The sequence below is a fragment of the Monomorium pharaonis genome, chromosome 5 (genome assembly GCF_013373865.1).
Source record: "Monomorium pharaonis isolate MP-MQ-018 chromosome 5, ASM1337386v2, whole genome shotgun sequence".
NCBI lineage: Eukaryota > Metazoa > Arthropoda > Insecta > Hymenoptera > Formicidae > Monomorium > Monomorium pharaonis.
Genome location: NC_050471.1, coordinates 17276551 through 17298717, shown reverse-complemented (window position 1 = coordinate 17298717; position 22167 = coordinate 17276551). Strand labels below are relative to the sequence as shown.

General features: G+C 35.3%; 1 protein-coding gene across 1 annotated transcript in view; it reads left to right on the top strand.

Annotated features, from left to right (window-relative positions):
- LOC105835790 (28 kDa heat- and acid-stable phosphoprotein) overlaps positions 1-22167 on the top strand; it is a 58332-nt gene that overhangs the window by 5597 nt on the left and 30568 nt on the right. Inside the window, exon 3 of the mRNA XM_036286653.1 lies at positions 11489-11617. Coding sequence (XP_036142546.1) covers positions 11489-11617 — 129 coding nt within the window. The remainder of the gene's footprint in view (positions 1-11488; positions 11618-22167) is intronic.

Below are 22167 nucleotides of genomic sequence, written 5' to 3'. Positions count from 1 at the left end.
CACACACAGATGCACATACAAAGGAAAAAGAAAGAGCTGGCAAATTATTCGGTTTAGCAGCGCCAAGTTTTTGTAGTAAAATATTTATTTGTATTAAAGTATTTATTTGTGATATTTATAATTCATTTGTATTAAAACTTATTTGCTAGCTCAATATTATATCCTTTATTTCTTGCCAATATGCTACCTGACAATTGTTTTTTGCAGGCGCACAGCCTTGTATCGGCGCACAACAGCCAATAATTTAATACAAAAGGCTAATATTTATAGGTTAATCTTATATTTAAGAATCTTTTTAAGTTTATCGTTAAAATATTTTGTAATTAACGTAATTGTCTATCTAAAGACAAACTTAAAACAACTAAACTTAAAACAATCAAATTAATAGTCTTATTTTATAGTATTAAATCTAAATAATTGTTTTGTATTATAATAACTAGCTAAAGATTAGTAACAATTTTTAGTTTTTATAAAAATATTTGTTTATATAATTGGCGCAAAATATTTAGATATCACTATTCTTGTAGAGAAGTTAATTTGTGTGTGGGAGTATAAACTTTAAAAATTTCAGGAATATATATTACTTAGGTTAAATTTGACACACTTAGGGCGGGTTTATCAATGCTCAGCTAAGTTAAATTTGACTAATAGTTAAATACTAACTGTAAGCTATGTGTTTATCAAAGCGGAATAACTAACAGTTACGCATAAACTGTTGGTTAAAGTGTTTGTTACAAACACTTTAACCAACAGTTTATGCGTAACTGTTAGTTATTCCGCTTTGATAAACACATAGCTTACAGTTAGTATTTAACTATTAGTCAAATTTAACTTAGCTGAGCATTGATAAACCCGCCCTTAGTATATATTACTTACAAGGGAACCTTGCGAACCCGAATATTCTGATTTTAATGAAACTTGGCATAAGTGTAGAGGGTGTAAATACATGAATTTAGAAATTATAAGTTGGTGCTTATAAACGGTTTAAAGGGTTGAAACCATCCTTTAAAAATTTAGAGTTTTTGCCTTTTCTCGATATATCTCGTAAACTAAACGAAATATAAAAAAATGTTTTATACAAAAGTTTTACAGTATAAGTACCTCTAGTTAACTATGTTATTTATTTTTCAAAAAAAATTTTTTTTCAAAAACAAATTTTTTTTCTTTGCAAAAAAATTTTTTGGAAAAAATAAATAGAATAGTTAAATAGAAGTATTCATGTCGTAAAACTTTTGTACGAAACATTTTTTTATATTTTGTTTAGTTTACGAGATATATCGAGAAAACGCAAAAATGTCTCAACTTTGAAGCGTGCTTTCACCTCTTCAAGCCGGTTTTGAACCAAAATAAAACATTTCTAAATTAATGTATTTACCCCTCTACATTTATGCCAAGTTTCATTAAAATCAGAAAATTTTCCGTTTGGGCTTATAAACGGTTTGAAGGAGTAAAATTATCCTTCAAAGGTTGAAATATTTTTACCTTTTTTCGATATATCTCGTAAACTAAACAAAATAAAAAAAAATGTTTTATACAAAAGTTTTACAGCGTAAATACTTTTATTTAACTACGCTATTTATTTTTTGAAAAAAAATTTTTTTTTAATTAAAATAAATTTTTAATAAAATTGACTTTTATGTATATAGCATTTATAAAGTAATTATACTATCTTATACTATGTTTTATTTATACCATCTATGTGTATATTACGTATGTTATATATTATCTATGTTATAATACTATACATTTATATCTGCATCCCTGTATGTATTAGTTTTCATCTAACAGGTGCGCAATATTAGAGTAGTCACGTTGCTTTCACACAGTTCATAAGATAGTATAATTACTTTATAAATGCTATATACGTAAAAGTCAATTTTATTAAAAATTTATTTTAATTAAAAAAAATTTTTTCTCTAAAAATGAACAGCATAGTTAAATGAAAGTATTTATGATGTAAAACTTTTGTATAAAACATTTTTTTATATTTTGTTTAGTTTACGAGATATATCGAGAAAAGGTAAAAATATCTCAACCTTTGAAGAATAGTTTCATTCCTTCAAACCGTTTATAAGCCCAAACAGAAAATTTTCTGATTTTAATGAAACTTGGCATAAATGTAGAGAGGGTAAGTACATTAATTTAGAAATGTTTTATTTTGATTCAAAACCGACTTGAAGGGATGAAAGCACGCTTCAAAGTTGACATTTTCTCGATATATCTCGTGAACTAAACAAAATAAAAAAAAATGTTTCATACAAAAGTTTTACGGCATAAATACCTCTATTTAACTATTTTATTTATTTTTTCTAAAAAAATTTTTTTTACAAAGAAAAAAAAATTGTTTAAAAAAAAAATTTTTTTTTTTAAATAAATAACATAGTTAAATAGAGGTACTTATACTGTAAAACTTTTGTATGAAACATTTTTTTTTATTTTGTTTAGTTTACGAGATATATCGAGAAAAGGCAAAACCTCTAAATTTTTGAAGGATGGTTTCAACCCTTTAAACCGTTTATAAGCACCAACTTATAATTTCTAAATTCATGTATTTACCCCTTCTACATTTATGCCAAGTTTCATTAAAATTAGAATTTTCGGGTTCGCGAGGTTCCCTTGTTAGTATATATTACTTAGGTTGAATTTGACACACTTAGTATATAATACTTAGGTTGAACCATCTAAAAGTATATACCATTTAGGTTGAATTTGATTAAGAATTTTATCTTGAATTTATTTTTTTCTTACATCACTTAGGTTGAACCATCCAATAATTTTTTTGCTTAAAGTAAAACTCAAACACTTGGCGCCTTTTTTTACCTTTTTAAAAAGATGATTTTGTTGGAATATCACGCATTTTGTAGTGTTTATAGACCACTTAGATTGAATTTGATGCATGTATTACTTAGATTGAATTTAATGAAAAATATCTTATTTGATACATAAATAAATTATTCTTTCTATTCCATATATCACTTAGGTTGAATTTGATCAAAAGTTTTATCTTGAATTTGGTAAATTTTTTGTTAAAGGAAAACCACACACTTGGCGCTTTTTTTACCTTTTTTAAAAAGGTAATTTTGTTTGGATATCACGCATTTTGTATTTTTTTTTTATAAACTGCTTAGGTTTCTAGACCACTTAAGGTTACACTTTACTAAAACTTTCTCTTTGAGAAAAATTTCACTCAGAAGCTAAAGTTTATATAACGGATATAATACTATAAATTTTTAAATAAAATTTTATTTAAGAGCATGTTTTGAAACCAGGTTTAAGTTGAATTTGATCAAAACAATTATTTTGAATTTGTGTCTTTCCTTAAAGAAGCCCACACACTTGGAGCCTAAAATTTTACCTTTTTTAAAAAGGATAATTATGTTTGGTCACTAAAATGATATTTGATGTAACATAGACTAAGTGATATTTTATTTTAAGGAAAAAATCATAAATCCAAAATAAAACTTTTGATCAAATTCAATTTAAATAATATATACCTTTGGATGGAAAAAATCACATTTATTTATGTATTAAATGAATTCAAGATAATACTTCTTATGAAATTTAAACTAATTCAACATAGGTAATATATATATGTGTAAGCTTCTTTCAAAAAGCAAAAAATTACATTTTTGATTTAACCTAAATACATATATACATATTACATTTATTTATGTATCAAATGAATCCAAGATAAAATATTTTTCATCAAATTTAACCTATGATGTAACATAGATTAATTAAAGCGAATATTTTAATCATTGATTAATAATTGCATTATGCACAAATACAACTTTATTGTGTAAAAAGAACATTTACACATAAAACAAAAAATCAATCAATGAATTAAACAACTCGCTTCGAAATTTCTCAATATTTTAAATATTTATAAAAATTTACATTTATATTAAATTAAGAATATATACTTGATGTAAAATTAAAATCAAAAAGTAAAATAGCTTGCAAATTTTACATTAGTGTCGATGAGATAGATGAGACGCTGTATGATGTAGAAGATAGACTCTAGGTTGCTCGGGCCACGGATCGGTTCGTGTCAAGTGATATATGTAGTGAAGGTTAAATCATTTATTTAATGATTTTTAACATTAATCATCAACACCAATGTAAAATTAAAATAAAATAGCTCTCTGATTTTACGTTAGTGTCGATAAGAGATGAGATGTTGTATGATGTAGAAAGATTGTGTATTGGTTAAATGTTGCTGTAATTGTCAATCAATATTAATAACTATTAATTAGATCTAACAAAATTTCAAATGAATGGTTTTAATACTATTTTTATTCTTTACTTTACTAGTAATATAATTATATCTTGGTGACAAAAGTAATACCTTGGTGATGGTGATAGTTCTTATCCTTACAACATTATCATTGACAATTACAGCAATAATACACATTTTACATCACGCAACATCTTATCTACCTCATCGATACCAGTGTAAAATCTGAGCTATGTTATTCTTTAATTAATAAATTTTACATTGGTGTCAATGATTAATTGACAATTACAGCAATAAACCAATACACAAGTAATTGTCAATACAGCAATAACCAATACACAATTTTACATCACACAACATCTCATCTATTTTATCGACACAAATGTAAAATCTTAATGTACTATGTCACTCTCTGATTAATTATTAATTTTATATTGGTGTCGATGATTAAATAGATGAGGTGTTAAAAAATTAACATAACCTCACATTATACATGTCACTTCGTGTAAGCTAATATACATGGCGCGAGCGAGCGACTGGCGACACACGTGACTTATAATATACGATGCTATAGTGACGATGCGAACGCCACATGGTAGCTGATGCGCGAGATGGATTTTCGTTCCTCATTTTCGGCATCTGCACTACCCGCAGAGATACCTACAAGGTTGACGATGACGACGACGTATCTTAAATGAAATTTTGGCTTTTCGGACTTTGCGTCGCCATATCTTCATTCATAGGACATGTAGAGGAAAAATAAAAATAGTTTTCTAATATAAATCGACCCAAAGCTTTTGATTGAGCCTAATTAGAACTTGATTGATTTAGCCGTTTCTGAGATCCAATAATCTCAAGTGCTCGTAAGTTGCGTACTCGCGTAAAGAGCACAGTCGGATTCGCGCTGCGCGTTTACTTGGCGCGAGCCACTACCGTATCTTTTGATTATTCACATCTGACAAAACAGTTGGAAGGGATAGACGAGAGTGAGAGAAGTCCCCCTTTTCTTTTGCGGGTGGCTCCTAGGATGCACAAATAAGCGCGAGTGAGAGGGAGAGCGAAATAGCGACGACAGGAAAGCGAAACGTGAGACGGAGCGCCTTGGTGAGGCGCAACATAACCCACGCAGGGAGAAAAGGGTAAATGTGAACTGAGAGCGCTCAGATGGGCTGCCCTGTGGTACACGATCGGTGGAGGAAATAATGTAGTGGGAAAAAGCGCCTTAATAGGCGACCCGTTGCTCACTGGAAATCCTCTGGCTTAAGCGCCTTAATAGGCGCCCTTGGTCCGAAGTTCACAGAAGAGACTAGCACCTGAGGGGAAGCGTGCGCCTCTAGAATGAGTCAGGGAAGTCGCCTTTCTTGCTCTGGAAAGGTTAGGAGCACCGAGAGAAATAACCATTTTTCCGCCCTTTTACAACTATCTTAATATTAACATCGCCCACCGGAAGAAAGAACAAGGAAACAAGAAAAAGAAAAAGAAAAAAAAAACAGTCACGAAGAGCATACAAAAAATAAATAAAAGAGCAACGAGAGAAGTTATTGATTTGCTGACTTTTTATTGTAGGAATGATGATAGCACTTTACTATTACAAAAAAAAGAAAGACCTAAATCAAGTTTTAGTTGCGTTTGCTTAACAGTGATGTTTTATTGAATAACGTTATTACTAACTAAATATCAAATTAATCCTTGTTATAATACTAATTTTAATACGACGGCGATCGGTATCTAGGAACAAAAGTACTACTTACAGGATGAGATTAGTTAGGTCCGCAAATGATAATGCGCACGCGGGGTACGACGTCCGGAATATACCGCAAGATGTGAATTGCGAGAGATAGCTATACTGTCAGACAGTACGACAGCTATTAGAGCGAAAATGCTTATGGGCAGTACGAGCTACTAGAGCAAAATGCTGATTTCCGCGGCTCTCGCACTTTATATACTCCAAAACTAGGGGGTCCTAGGGGTACGCAGGCATAGGAAAGTTCGAATTCTCGGAATTTTCCGCGACAAATAACTTTTAATTTTCGAAATTTCATAATTTCTAATTTTTATTCCGATTGTTATAATTTTTGATCCAGAGATAGCCAGAGGGATCAGCATTTAGATGCTTTTTACGCCTTTCTTCTATCACGAGAGGAGTAATTGATCCGCATACTTTTATAATTGCTCTGGTTTTTGCCATCTTTCTCGCACCTCGTGGCTGGAGCAATGCTTAGGCTGTCGCTATCTCTTTCGGATAACACGCACTTCGCGACTGAAACAATACTTCAGCAGCGCGAGGGTGTCACGCGCGGACCGCGTGGTTGAATAATACTTGAATTATTCTAAATTATTATTAATAGTGAGAGAGCGAAAGCGTGATTGCAATGAATTATAACTTGTAATAATTAGCGAGAGAGCGTGAGCAGTGTTGATCCGCACCCTGACGACTTTAATAAAAATTAATAAATAAAAAAAAAGGAATGTTACTTCTAAAAGTATTTCTTAATTACATTTGGCGCAATTCCAGCTTTCCCCCCCAAAAATTTATCATATGCGCGATAATGTAAAACGAATACGAATTATACGTGCAGGGCGCAGGGTGTATATTGGTGTCCCGTCCGTGCGAGTTTGCGGGGCTGGGAACGCTCGGCAAGACGGGCGCTGCGATGGAGCGCGCGAGAGCGCGACGCGAGAGAGAGAGACGGAAAGAAGAGAAAAATTTTTGTCGAACGTAGCAAATACATTATGCGATCAACAAATAAATGTCGCATTAAGCACGTCTTTACTATTTAAACTTGGAAATAATGCGATTTTTAAGTTTTTTATTACTTTTGACATTTATATTGGAAAATATTTATTTATATCACCTGTACTACATTATTTTCTGTATTTGAACTGAATAATTTTTGGTTTATTGTTTGAATGAATAACGATTTTCTCGTTAATCGATAGTTATTTTTTTTACAAGAAGATAATAGAAATAAGAGGATTTGAAATATACTTTTTTAAGTTTGCTTCTATTAGGTGTACAAATAAGTTTCCGCCGTTTTTTATCAAAAATTGGACATTTATGATTTCAACCGATATGAAATTGCTTGTTGAGTCACCCCGAATGTACTACATTCACTACTACAAGTGCAAGTTCTTGCGTTTGGCACGAATTTTGATCTAATAATGCTTCCAATTTCGCGTCTTCGTACACTTTTGGCTTTCCGCTACGTTCTTTGTCTTCGATGTCAAATTCATCGTTCTTAAACTTTTGAAACCACTCACGACAACTTCTCTCACTTAAGGCAGCCTTACCATATGCTTCTACAAGCAATCGATGCGCCTCAGCTGCAGATTTCTTCAAATTGAAGAAGTAAATCGAAAATTCCCCCAAATGACGCTTATTTGGCTCAAAACTCGACATTTTCGCACACAAAAGAATATATTATACTGATAAAAATTCACTAATATTTCAAGGTTGTGACGTGGCGCGTTCGGCCGCGGTCGTCACAAGGGCGTAAGCCCGACCGAGGGGATGGTCTGAGGCTACTTCTCGCCGAGTCTGGGGGGAAGCGACTTTATTGCCCTTGAAATCTCGCGTTACCGTAATCTCATTTTTGTATTAGTTTAATTAGAGGTAAGGCGCCGAGTGAGTGCTCAATTTAATTGTACCGAAGACGGAAGCGGAGCGGCCGTCGAGGGATTTTTGGCGCGACTTCCCGACAAAGGACGAGACACCCCGCAAGGAGTTTTCCAGCCAAGTCGTGCGTCGGGCCCCGCTACGCGTTGCCGTGTACTATTCGCAACGGTACCGATCCCGCCAAATTGAGAAAAGCGTTACCAATCAATACTAATAGTTACCGATTAATTGGGCGAAGCCTCTTCGGACCTGGCGGTTCCCGGAGGTAAAACTTGTCGCAAGGTTATGTTGTTGACAGATGTCCAACCTTACGGTAATGGCGTTTTACATCTGACAATTTTAATCATAACTTACTGGTGGCGCCAACTTTTGTCAAACGGCGGAAACTTATTTGTACACCTAATACATAGTTTTAATAATGTAGTTTTTCTAATACAGTTTTTTATTTATGTCTGAAAAAACGAGAAGTAAAATAATGGAAATCATATTTTTGTGATGGAACAGATAGGTCAATATAATAAGATTTCTATATAATTAAATAAAAAAATATGTTGATTTTGTGACAGATTATTAGATTATAGAAACAATTTATTTGTATATTTATTACATATTATTGTATTTTGAATACGTAGTTTTATAAAAATTAAATTAACGCTAGTTTTTTAATGTGATTTTTGTTTTTTAATACTTATATACTCTCTTTTTTTATATTATTATTATTATTACTATTGTCATCTTCTTTGTTTTCATTGTCTAAATTATTACATTTTTGCTCAACAATTATGTCATTGAAGTCAATATAATTATAATTTTCATTATGTATATTGTCTTCATGTATTTGTATAGGAATGTGGTCTACGTTGGCACAAGATTCACCGTGGCAAGTAGAACACAGATGCGTACAATATAATCTATGCTTTTTACAACTGCAAGTTTTTATTTTGCATCTTATCTCACATCTGCAATTTATTTTATTTAATAATTTCTCAGGAATGAGTTTATCTTTGGTATATATTGGTTGCAATCCATTAATTGACATTTTCCATCGCTAAAATTTTGCTAATTTTGTATTATATTTCCAAGCCATTGTTTGACTTGGAGATATGTTCTTAAAGAATGCTGCTTAGCAGCTCCTTCAGTTGGCGGATTCTAATTTGAAGGAGGTCTTTATTGTCGATTTTTCGAAGTGTAATTCGTTTAGAAATCGTGTATTATTTTTAGTACCATACATTTCTACTATTATTTTATTTCCGCTGTTGATAATTTTAGGCAATTTTGTATTCGGATTATTAAATGTTTCTGCTAATATTTGCAAATATGGAATTCTAACAAAATGCGAATAATTTTATTTTTATCTTGCTTATAAAAACTTGAAGTTGTAATGCAACCAGTAAACGCATGTACAAAAGCAATTAATTTTTGTAATGTCGGATATTTGAAACTATTAAGCGATATACACGTAAATTTGTTGTGCTGTGTTGTCTTTGTTTGGTTAAAAAAAAAGTATTATTTTGTGACGCTCGTTGCGTTAATATTACTAATAAATCTACGTTTTCTCCTACAATAATAACATGAGCGAGAAAATTGTTATTTATTCAGACGATAAACCAAAAATTATTCAGTTCGAATACATACAAAATAATGTTGTACAGGCGACATAAATAAATATTTTACAATATAAGTGTCAAAAGTAATAAAAAAACTTAAAAATTGCATTATTTCCAAGTTTAAATAGTAAAGACGTACTTTAATGCGACATTTATTTGTTGATCGCATAATATATTTTACATTAAAACATTATTAATAACAAACAGTAGAAATAAAATATTAAAAATCAAAGAATTGAAAATTTGAAGGTTATATGTGGATTTAGAAAAAAATGGTTGCGTTATTTGTAAAGAGTTTGTTGAGCTTCAGATAAAAAAAAAAAATCATTGTTTTACGTTAATTTATTATTGAGATATTGCAAGTTTTAGCAATTTGAAGGCGCAAATTCAATCTCGCGCACGTGCACAGGCAGCAAGCCGCGTCGAGCGTCGCTTTCTCCACTCTACCGTCATACGTCGTCTTGCTCGTACGTTGCAACTTCATAACATTGTATAAACAAAACTTTTAAAGATATTTATTTGAAAATTTAAAGACAGTAAATTTTACTCTTTTTTTAGACTTGGTGCAAGTTTTAGCTCTTAATTTTAACAATTAGAGCTACAATAAATTTTAATTAAAAAAAAGTTATTTTGGTTGTAAATTGAGAAAAAGTCAATTTTTTTTTAATTTGTATAAAAATAAAAACTAACGATTAGTTTTTGCGCCGATTCTCTATGATAAAAATTAAAAGAGTTATTCCATTTGTTAACAAGAAAAAAACGTACCTATTTTTTAGATCCATTTTTTGATAGTTTAAATTATAAAAATCGCTTTGTTTCAAATTGTACATGATAGTACAATTTTTAAAGAGTAAAAAGCACCCAGGTTGGTTGCTGTGTGATTTGCCAAAGCTGAAGAAATTAAGTTTTTCGGAAACGAGTTTTTAATAAACAAATAGCTTTTTGCAAAAACTAATAAAGATTTTGGGCTAAAATTTTACACACTTTTTCATCATTGTGAGAGGCATATTGTACCACATTTTTAAAGCCATATCTTCAAATCTTTATGATTAATGTTGTGTATGAAGATTGAGGAATGGAGCCGGATAGGTTCGAGTTAACTAGCGCGCAAAGACAGAACTAAACTGATGTAATGCGAAAATGTATTTAGTTAGAACGTACAGAACTCCGATGAGATGTCGATCGTACTGATGCCGGCACATACACTGTATGGCTTTCTTTTCTGCTCGCCACGCATCCCTCACGCGCCACACTCAGCTCGCGCTGTGCTTTCGCTCACACACACACATACAGTAACGTATAGGACACTACAATTAATAAATAAGTGAAAAAAGACTTGTTTCGACGGTTTTAATTTTTTTGCAATTAAACGCGTGAACCGGTTTTAACTTGACGCGGCTCATTTTGTAGGTCTTTTCAAAAGCTACATTTTTTATTTAAAACTTTTTTTTGTAAAATGTTTACGTTTTGTTGCACCTACAAAAAACCTGTTTTTTACAGCTTTGTGCCTTTTTTTACAACTTTCCGAAACGAGTTGCGAGTCTCAAACACACATATTTTATTTCTAATCACCTTCCGAACATTTTGGTGAAGAGAAATTGCCATTTATAATTTTATTAACTTATGTTTAAAGTCTAATTTGCCTGGACTATATATGTATGAATGCGCGCGCGCGCGCGCGTGTGTAAATATACATATACATACAGATATCTAGATATATAGAATTTGTAACAAATGATACAAAAAAGTGTAATACGTTTCCATAGTAAAATATCAAAGTTAGTCATTAAAGCTGCCATACTAAATCCGCCATTTTGAATTTCAAAATTGACTTTTGATTTGTTACCAACGACACAAAAAACCTCTTAAAAATTAACTATTGTGTAAGATACATAATTATTAGCTCTTACCAGTTTTGATACAAAACGTTATATTTCCCATCAGTGAATTTTTTAAGAAAATATAACTTTTTTTTTCGATACTTTACTCAAAGTGGAGTTAGTTATTTAATTCAAGCTTATTTTGCAGAAAAATAAAGGACAGGAGAGCTCTAGTGAGGAAGAGGATGATGAAGAGCCTAAAACGAGTGGAACCAATAGATCAAAGAATAGTGCCACAGACAGCGACAGTGAATCAGAATCAGAATCAGAAACAGAGGTACGTAAAGGATAGAAGATGATTCTAGAATACTATTTTATTTTTTTTTTTTAAAGGTAACTGAGCAGACATTTTTGTGACATAACTACTTATAATAGAAACTCATTAATAATAGATTTATATCCATTATACTATAAAAAGTTTTTTATATAATTAGTGTGAACAGAATTCTTTGCTAAAAATTTTTTTTAGAAGTTTAGGAACGCATATTTCGATCGCAGCGGATCTTGGTGCTAAATGTAATTTTTCTATTAATTTAATATTTTTAGCTTTATATAAATTACGCGCCAACAATTTTGTCGATCGTCAGAAACGTAGTTAACCTTTCGCATACACACTTATTGTTTCAATCTTCACATATACACTGGGTGGTTGCCACTCATGGCGGTTTTCAAACAGCTGTATTTTTAAAAATATACTAAAATTCTGAAAAAATTTATGAATTAATTTTAATATTTATAGAAAGTATTTACATACTTTTGGTATTAATATTTAAGAAATTTTATATTTAAAAAATTATATTTTGCGATTAAAAAAAATATTTCTACAGTTTTTGAGTTTTTTTCTATTTATCACGGTACTTAAAAGGTATAGAGCGCTGAATTTTTTGGGGTTAGAAAATCATGGATGGTAACCACCCAATGTGAATATGAAGAGTTAATAATTAAATTTTGATGCTCTGAAGTATTTTTGAAATCTTCCTTTTTTGGAAAAAATTATAAATAATTTATTGTGAAAAATAATATCTCATCCATGATTTTTCGGGAAAGAGGGTTTTTAAAGATATCTCTGAGCATCGAGATTTACCTATTGATATTGTGTTTCAAAACTGACAAAATTTATATAAAGCTGAGAATATTAAATTAATATACAAATTATATTCAGCATTAAGATTCGCTGCACACTAAAATAGGCGTTTTTTAATTGTATTTAAAACATTTATTAATCGAAGAATTAACTTACTATTATTTTATTTCAAATTTTATCTGAAAATTCTTTTATTTAAATAAAAATTAGTTTTAACTGATATAAATTGTTAGACACCGTTATTTATGAATAGTATTATATGTAACTTTTTTGTAATACAAGGAAAATTTTCGTGCATTTGTTCCCTGAAAAGAAGCTAAGGGAAATGTCGGACTTTTACCGATTAAAACAGCTGCCTTAGGTATTCATTAATGTCAGCCTAGAAACTGTGTTAGCGTTACTACTAGATCGATCTCATAATATCTTCTGCAAATCTGGTATCCCCATCACTAAAAAAATTTAATTATGCAGCATAATTATGTGTTAATTATGTGCTAATTTGTTGCCCTAATCCCGAACTTGTGCTTCTATCCGTTTGCAGGAAATTAAAAACAAATGTGGGAGGGGGGTATTAAGTTTACGTAACGCTAGCATTCTCACCCCTGAAAACATTGTATAAACAAAAAACATCGCGTCATATCAAGATCGTGTAAAAGAAGTCGAACGTCTTGATAGTGTCAGTAATAATGTGAACGTACTGACTTTTCATGATAATTAGTGTCAGTAAAACTATAGAAATAAAGCTTTTTTTTATATGAAGAGGGCTCTACTTCTCCACAAACCTCTGCCTGCCGGTTTCCCACCTGAATCCTAGTTTTGGGGTATATAAGGAGCGCGAGAGCCGCGAAAATCAGTATTTTCGCTCTAGTAGTCTGTCTTGCTGCTCGACAGTTATCTCGCGAAATACATCTTGCGCATTTATTATTTCGAAGGAACCACCCTGGGTATTACTACGTACTACGCATTCACTAATATTTACGAGATCGATAGTAAGATCTCGTCCTGTAAGTAATATTCTGGCTACTGTTATTATTCTGATCACCGTCGCAATAAGAATTACTATTCAATTTTCTCTTTTCTGTTTCTTACTCTCTCTCTTCGTCCTTTTTCTCTCATTCCGTAAGCAACCACATACCCGCACGCAGATAAATATATACGTATTGTTACGCGTTTTCTTTGCGTTCCGCCGTGCGGAATTGCGACGCGGATCAAAAACGATACGAAAGATGGAGGGAGGATGGACGTTCCCTCGAATGCATCCCAATTTATCGCTGAGCGATTTGCGGGACTTATCACAAATGTTGGGCGCCAGACACGCACCTTTGTCGTGTCAAATCCGAACGCGAAAGTAACATCAAGATCCCGCTTCACGCTCGTTCGGAGTATTTAGCCGGCCGCTACAATTTTAGCAGAGGGGCGGGGCGGTAGGCCACAGGCGAATGTTCGGTTAATTAAGACGACATAAAACGGCACAAAAATTAACGTAGACTCAGAGTAAAACACATTAACAGCGCGTTTATTGCAACGAAAGAAATTAACAAGAGAAATATAATGAGTGAATAAAAAAATACATCAGAAGTTTCGCTTTGCGCGAATGACGGAACTCGCGAGAGAATAATCGAAGGGCTTGACAACAGAAATCCCACAATTCCTTTCACTCCGTGGGCCACGGGCTGCCTGTCAAGGCGCTTCACCCCACAAATTTCTCCCACTTTCTGCGTGGGCAATGGGCTAGCCTATTAAGGCGCTTTTCTCCCACAAACTCCCTCAATATCAATCAGGGACCCGGACCGAATGAAATTAAGGTTCGGTTACGGTTACGGTTTAATAAAAAGATTTGAAAACCGGTTACGGTTTCAGTTTCGGTTTCTTGGCAAATACAAAAACCCAAAACCGTTTAATTACGGTTTTTTCCGGTTACGGTTCCGGTTCTTCTAATATTATTATTTAAGAAGTAATTATTATGTAATAGTAATTATTACATAATTCCTATTTATATTTAATAATATATAATATTTAACATATTATTAAGTATTATAATATTTAATAACATTTAATAATGTTTAATAATAATTTATAAAAAATATTTACGTATGAAAAAAGGAATCAATTTGAATTGTGCTACCAATAAATTTATTGCTTCAAAAAAAGATTAAATAAGAGAAATAAGAGGAAAAAGCAAAAAAAGTATAAGTAGATAGACAAGAATCCGCAAAGTTGCAAATAAAAAGTAATAAGCAAAATGTGTACAATAATTTTTTTAATTCAGAATATATACAGGGTGTCCCACATCAGGTATGCAATACTTTATGGAAAGATAGACGAGATCAAGGTGAACATAAAAAGTCCACTATAGTTTTTGGATATCTCCAATGATAGCCGAGATATTAATTTTTCAAATTGTACGAATGAGAGCGTGCTGAGCCGCTCGAACTATAGCACTACTGTGTCAATCAGTAGCTGCCGGCGGCAGTTCGAGCGGCTCAGCGCTTTCCTTGGCGTGTTCTCATTTGTACAATTTGAAAAATTTATATCTCGGCTATCATTGGAGATATCCAAAAACTATAGTGGACTTTTATGTTCACTTTGATCCCGTCTATCTTTCCATGAGATATTGCATATCTGATGCGGGATACCCTATATATAAAAAATACAAATATGTAGTAATAAGACTAAATGCAGTGGTAATAAAACTATGTACATCTTAAAAAGTATGTACATCTTAAACTAAAAAAAGTTTTAAAAAAACATTATGTTCATGTCACATACGATTGTTGCAATTTCATAATTGCAATCTCAGTTCAAAGATGTCACATTAAGAACCAATTAGATATAGGAAGCAGTAATATTCAATTAGACTCGAAGTAGTATTAAGTAAAAATAATAGAAACGACAAAAAATTTAAATTAAAAATATAAAAATATTATGTAAAAGTAAATTTAAAAAACCAGAAAAATATACCGAAAAAACCGTAAACCTAAAAATATTTAATCGGTTCCAGTTATGGTTCCGGTGCTGTAAATTTAGCAGAATTTGGTTCTGGTTTACGGTTTCGGTCCGGCTAAAAAACCGGTTATGAACCGGTTATCGGTTTCGGTTTCGGTGCGGTCCGGGTCCCTGATATCAATTTCTTAGACCCGCTCAACTCTAATTCTAATTTAATTCGCAAGAAATATTATAATTATTCCGGTACGGATTCAAGAGCCCTAGCAAGGCTTACGCTTTTGTATCAAATCAAAGGACAGAGAGAGAGAGAGAGAGAGAGGGAGAGAGGGAGGGAGGGGGGAGAATTAGAAGTAAGAAAATAATAAGAAGAATAAGTCAGAAAAGTGACATAAAGTAAGTTATTTACACATGTACTTAAATTATAATTATTGTGCTGGAAAGTGTTATTGTTAAATTGAGAGAAAGAGAGAGGGGAAGAAGGAGGGAGGAGAATAACATTGTGTAGTATGCCTATGCATGCGTATTTTATTTCTCTCTTCCTCTCTCCCTTTTCTTGTGTAATTTATTTTACTTATATTATATGCCAAATATTATTTTTTGTTTCATCAATATTTACAATAAGACTTTAATTAAAAAAAAATATATATATATATTGTAACCGTGCTCGCGAGCGACGGCCAACTTTGCGTCGTTTTTGGTCGCGGCCCTCAGCCGCCCGGGTGTCGGGGCGACCGTTTTCGTAAGGTTTCCGACACCAAAAATTCGATTGGGCGCCAGGTACGTTAAGCGTACCACTCTTTTCTCAATACGCATGAGATTACACTTTGATCGACCGAATCACGAAAAGAGTAAGCCTCGTAGGCGACCGGGTGTCGGCGGTTTCGATATCTAGCTGCTCAGCCCTAAAATGATAGAGGGGGAGGTTCGGCGCGGGCGGATTGAATCGGGAAGGCGAGAGAACTATTCAGACCACGACCATTTAACAATAAAAATAAGAAATATATTTAACAATAAGTGGTACAGAATAACAAGGCCCCGTTGACCGGCGGTGGCAGTGCGCGTGAGACACAAGCGGGCGATCACTTGGAATTAATTGCGGATGCGGGATAATTAGCGGAGTTATATTTGGCGTACGCGGGAATTCTCCGACTTATCTACGCTTTATCCCGCGTCGCTGGTGGATGCCGGAATCCCGATAGAATCAAAGTCTCGCCAAGGGCGATCGGGACGAACCGCAACTCTGAGCCCGCGCGGCACGCGACAGACTCGTGTTCTTCCGCTCGTTAGAGGGTCCCGCGACTAATACGCGCGATAATTATTGTGACCTCGCCAACGAGGCGGTACAAGACAATTATGATAAATTGGACGAGAGCGTAATTACAAAGAGATTCGCGGTATAAATGCGATAGAGGGAAATCGGATTTTCTGAAATAATAAAAGCACGAAAATCTACTTTAGGATTCACGACAGTAATGTACGCTGCGATCACGTTACAAGACACAAATGACTCGGCTGCGGATCGGGACGCATACGCAACGTAATTATAATGCTAACGAACAGCACGGCGCGAGTTCACGCGGGCGGGCGCGATCAGGCGAGCCAGCGATACTCCGATAATTTCGCGAGCTCGAAACGTTACTTAAAAAGTCGGAAAATGCGACTATAAATCCGCGACTTTACCACAACTTGCCCAACCGCGAAATCGGTAGCTTCACACGGTATTGTGACGCTCGTCTCACCACGTTGCCTCTTTCTCGCCTGCCTCCGGGTCGGGATGATCTCGGCTCCTGCGTCCTCTCTCACAAATCTTAGCTTGGGACTCCGGAACACACGCACAGTATAGCTAACGTCCGCAGCACGAGTGCGAAATCCTGGATCTCGCGGAGTCTGCTTGGCGGCGCGCCCCACCTTGCCTCCGGTACTCCGGGCCCTTATTGGCCGGTTTTCCGGAATCGATTTTCACGCAGAGCGCGGCATGCACGCTGTCGCCGGCTGATCGATCCAAGCCCGGCGGTCGATAAGTTGGGACCCCGTGCACGAGAATCTTGGCGCTTCCGTCTCTGGCAGATTCCTCTCTCGTTGCCGGGCGCATCCTCCGCCACCAGGGTGTTACCTCCTCCTCGACGAGAGCGTGCGCTGATTACAAGCTGTCGCGATCTCCGCCGGAATTTATGCGGGATCGGGTCTGCAGTCACCCTGTCGGGATGCCGGCTTTGCGCGCCTTCGCTGGATTTTGAAAGCGATTCGGCGGCAGTATCGGAACTTTCGAACGACACAAATGGCAGGCAAGATAAAGGCGGCATTACCTGCGGACCCCCGCTCAAAAAGGGTCTTCCTTACTCCCTCGATGTCCACTCACTTTGTGATCTCCGGGAAGGTTCTCCGTCGAGACGAGACGCCCAAAAATTGCAAGACAGATCGCTGTGGCCACCGATTTCCGCTGCACCCGCGATGCAGCGCTCGCAAGAATCTTATCAATTAATAAACGGACAGCACGTGGGACATCACACACACAAAAAACACGAGACAACACGCTTTTGCATCCGCTCCCGAGCGGGAGGACGCAGGACCCGCGTGATGTTAATGTGTAAGGGCCGATAAGGCCCTTGTGACGGACAGCAGCCTGCGGCTGTCACGTCACAATATATACTATATATATCTTGTTATTTAATTTTAAAAATAAATAAAACAGGCAATGAAATTGTGACTGCTTTTTTTTTAACCGTATGGCCTTTTTTATATTGGTTATTTATTTTTAATATTATACAAGCCAAATTTAATTTTAAAAGTTTTAAAAATATTTTTTAATTTTAATTTAATTGTAATTAAAATAATTAAAATTTTATTTTTAATTAAGAATAATTATAAGACTTCTAAATATATAATCTAATTAAAGTATCTAAAAAAGTCAAGTACAAAAATGGAACCAATTTAGATGCCTATTATGCTACAATGATTTCTTTCGCATGCACGTGTTGCTTGACTGAACGAATACAAATGCAAATAACTATAGCATAGGCATCTATTGGCAGCTAAATCTTGTAAATTTCATTAGGTAATGAAGTAAACTAAAGCCTGAATTTAGAATTTTGCGGGATATGGTGGTATATATAACTTTTCATTTAATTGAAAATAAAAGTTTCTACAATTATATTGCTTTTATAAGAGCACCGAATCATGCCTTATTTCAAACAGATAAAAATTAAATTTTGGTTATATCAGTATAAAAACATTTTCTACATACCTGCAGGAGTCACTTCCATGTTATAAAATTAAAATCAAAGATTTTATTTTTAAATTACGTTGTTAGGAACAAACCGTTATTTTCTTTGTTTTCTTGCGCGATGTGTGCACTCTAAACAAAGGATGATTTCGAATACTGAACCGATAGACCCAGGTATAAAGAAAGAACCCTTTCTTTGTTATGATTGGATGCCTCAATCATCCGACTATCCTTTCCAACAGTCAAACTAGTCCAAATCTAACGTTCATTTTTTTGAGGTTTTGGTCAGCTTTTCGGGATTTGGCGCCACTGTGCGACACCACCACCACCTTTTCTCTGGTTTCGGTCCCACTAGTGGCCTTGATCACAATTGCTACCAAGTCCCTGGAATAGAAATTTGGCAGCAATTGGGTTTCCAATCTCTTAACAACCACACAGGCCCTGGGTCGTTCTTCACGCGGAAACCTAAACAGTTTTCTGCACTTCGTCAGATCCCTAATACAGACCTGGATTAGCCAGGGTTTTTGTATATGGCTGTGCACCCTAGCTTGGCGCCTGGCAAGGACAGTCGAGGCTCCTTTGCTATGGTGCAAGTTGATCTGTTTCTACCCTCGCAGGTAGCCCCTACGTTTTTGATAAGAACGCGTTAGCCCGAGGTGATGAGCCGTGGATTTTGCCGCTCCATCAGCTCCAGAAACGGCCGCGCTCATAAGAGGTTCCGAGACCTACATTACCACTCTGTACGACTGCTTTTGCAGCGCCTCCAGTCTCACCATCTTGACTCCAGCCATCTCCGATGCGTGACTCCGCATCCGCGCACCTAATAACCACAGTTTCTGCTTTCGGAGAGGTGCCGTTGAATCTGGACAGGATATCTTTTTGGATCCCCTGAATTTCCTTGAAGACCGCATCTTTTAGTTGCGCTAACCACTCAGCAGTTAACGTCGCGGTACCCTTCTGCGACGACCATTCTTGTCAGGAAGTCCGCGGCGTCAGCATAAGCATGGATCTCTTGCATCCTGTGCTTTTTTCGTCCTTTCCGGCGCTTATTACTGGTGTTTCCCTGAGACTTCCCATCCGGCGTTCGGGGGATAGCCGAGATCAAAGTCCCCGGAACGGCTGGCAGAGGTCCGGCCCGAGTCTGAGCCCCCTTTTTTCGTTCCTGTGTTCTCTTCATTTCGATGTCCAAGGTCAAGGTCTCTGAAACGGTCGAGGGAGTTCCTGCTCGAGCCTGAGCCTGAGTCTCTTTCCGCTCCCGAGTTCTCATTTTCCTCGCGGCTCCGGAGCGTTTTTTAAAATCAAGATTCGCTTCCTTTGCCGAAGCGTCTATTACAGTCCCGGTGTTTTCCATGCCCTCAGGGATCCGCTTAGCTCCCGACTTTGCTTCTACTACCTCTCCGGAGTTCTTAGGCGAAAGCCTTGATTGGGATGTCTTCCTTGAGTTTAGAAAAATTTTTATCAAGATCCATAAAGTTTCCACGAGTGGCTAGGGAAGATGTGGTTTACCCACGCAGAGTCCTGCATGCGTGGGTAAATACTTAGCCAATTTCCCAGAGGCATCGTTTAAGACACTGCTCCCCTAGTGCTCTCGTCACGATAGTTCCCCAGATTGGCTTGGGGAGTTGGTTCACGGTAACGGTTTTCTTGTTCCTGAGCAGAGTTTTACGCCCGTTGGGGTCGGTTATAACCGTTACTACCCCGGATGGTCTACCCTAGCACACGGAAGTTTAGGCTCGGACCAGGGTTTCTTACCCGGGTGTCCTTCGATTTGTCACCTGGAGACGTATCCGATAGGTACTCAACGCATGGGATAAATAACTTGTGACTACAGCTTAAATAATTCTAAGAAAGATTTGATCTTTTATGTTTATTGCATTGTGACTTTACTGAAAGTTTTTTAAAAATTTTACACGCATGAATTTGATGTGCTCGTTTGTAAAGAACACATTTGTTTGCCTGACTTGTGACTAAATGTTTAGGAGTTTTACTTCCACCTTTATTTGAGTTATTTTGATTTGATTTTTGTGCCGAAGTTTTCGTCGTAGTAGCATTTACATGTGTAAGATGAATGGCTTCAAGAAGTCCACATCAAGTATTAAGAAATTCTATTAGTTGTTCAGTATAGACGCTTTTTCCTGAATTACGTTTAGTTTTTTTTTTTTTGTTATTGGATTTAACTTTATAATGATCAGAAAATAAGTTCCATTTGTCCATAAGTTCCTTTAATTGTTGTAACACTCGCAAATGTTTCTGAAAGTTGCCTGACAACTCTGACGTACGCAACTCAGCCGCAACTTCAATTTCTTTGGAATTGGAGGTGCACTGAAGAACTCATGAATGTGATCTTGAATAGTTAAACGTACATTATGAAATTTTTAATTAATAATTCTAAGGCAATAAAATAGTTTTTATTAGTTGTTTGTAATGAATGTGTTCGCGACTCGGCGATGAGTTTGTTAGTTAGCCCTACGGATAGAAGCGGGGTGAGAGGACGCCGTGGAACAATGCTTGAATAAATAATACAGCGTTAATTTAGGATGGAATGACACACGTAATTCTCAGAACGAATCTGAGTTGTCGTGTATTTAAGATCACAGATGGAAAATTACATTATGCACACGTTTGTTCTTTACTGAGCACACTAATGAGTCTGATAAGAGTAATTAAGTCTTGGTCACTCACTTGGTGGAAATTGTATTAATCTGTTATCGGTGGTGATAAGGATGCCCATGAGTCGGTATCACGCGGCGTCAGCGTGCACGTAGCGTGGTGAGCGTGAGTTTCTCGTTGATGATGTACCTGAGCGATGATAGTGAGTCTTTTTATTATTAAATAAATCCTTCCGTTCAACAGTTCTTGAGATAATATTCGAAGATCTCACGAGTAGAATCGAGCACAAATTACGTCGAAAACGGTCGCACTATAGAAAGACGTAAATCGCTGCCATAGAGCACATCGAAGTGAAACGGGAGACGAGCCAACGCATGCGCGAGGTACGTTAGCGTAGCACTCCACTATCTGGGTTAGCCTGGCCCGATAGATGCTGCCATCTGACGCAACGGCGCGAGCTCAATACATACTGAATCCCGAACACAATGAATTGCTTAAGCATTAGGACCTGACAGTGCAGATTTTAAGTTTTTGTACAGAGTATAGATTAACATTATCATCAATTAAAACCTTGAATGTATCATAAAATTGTTGCAACTGTTTGTAATATTCACTGAAAGTCAACAGAGAAATCACATGCAATCGTTTGGCGTTTGACTTGCGTTTACACTCGGATTACTTATTGTTAATGTCACATTATCAACGTGAAAGTTAGAACGAGCTTCTGACTAATTTCTTTTAAACTGCCCCGAGTTTCGATTGTGCAGTTGCTTGCGCAAAGGAAGAATGCCTTTTTAAATCTTTCATGCTATATCTGCCTTAAGAAGACTACGTCAATTTTTGTCTGCAACGCGTAATATTTATGCCGCAATTAATTATATTTTTTAAATTATCATTAGAACTAACTCGTATGCAACGCAATACAAAATGAAAACGGTCAAAACGAGCAAAAAAATATGTTAGA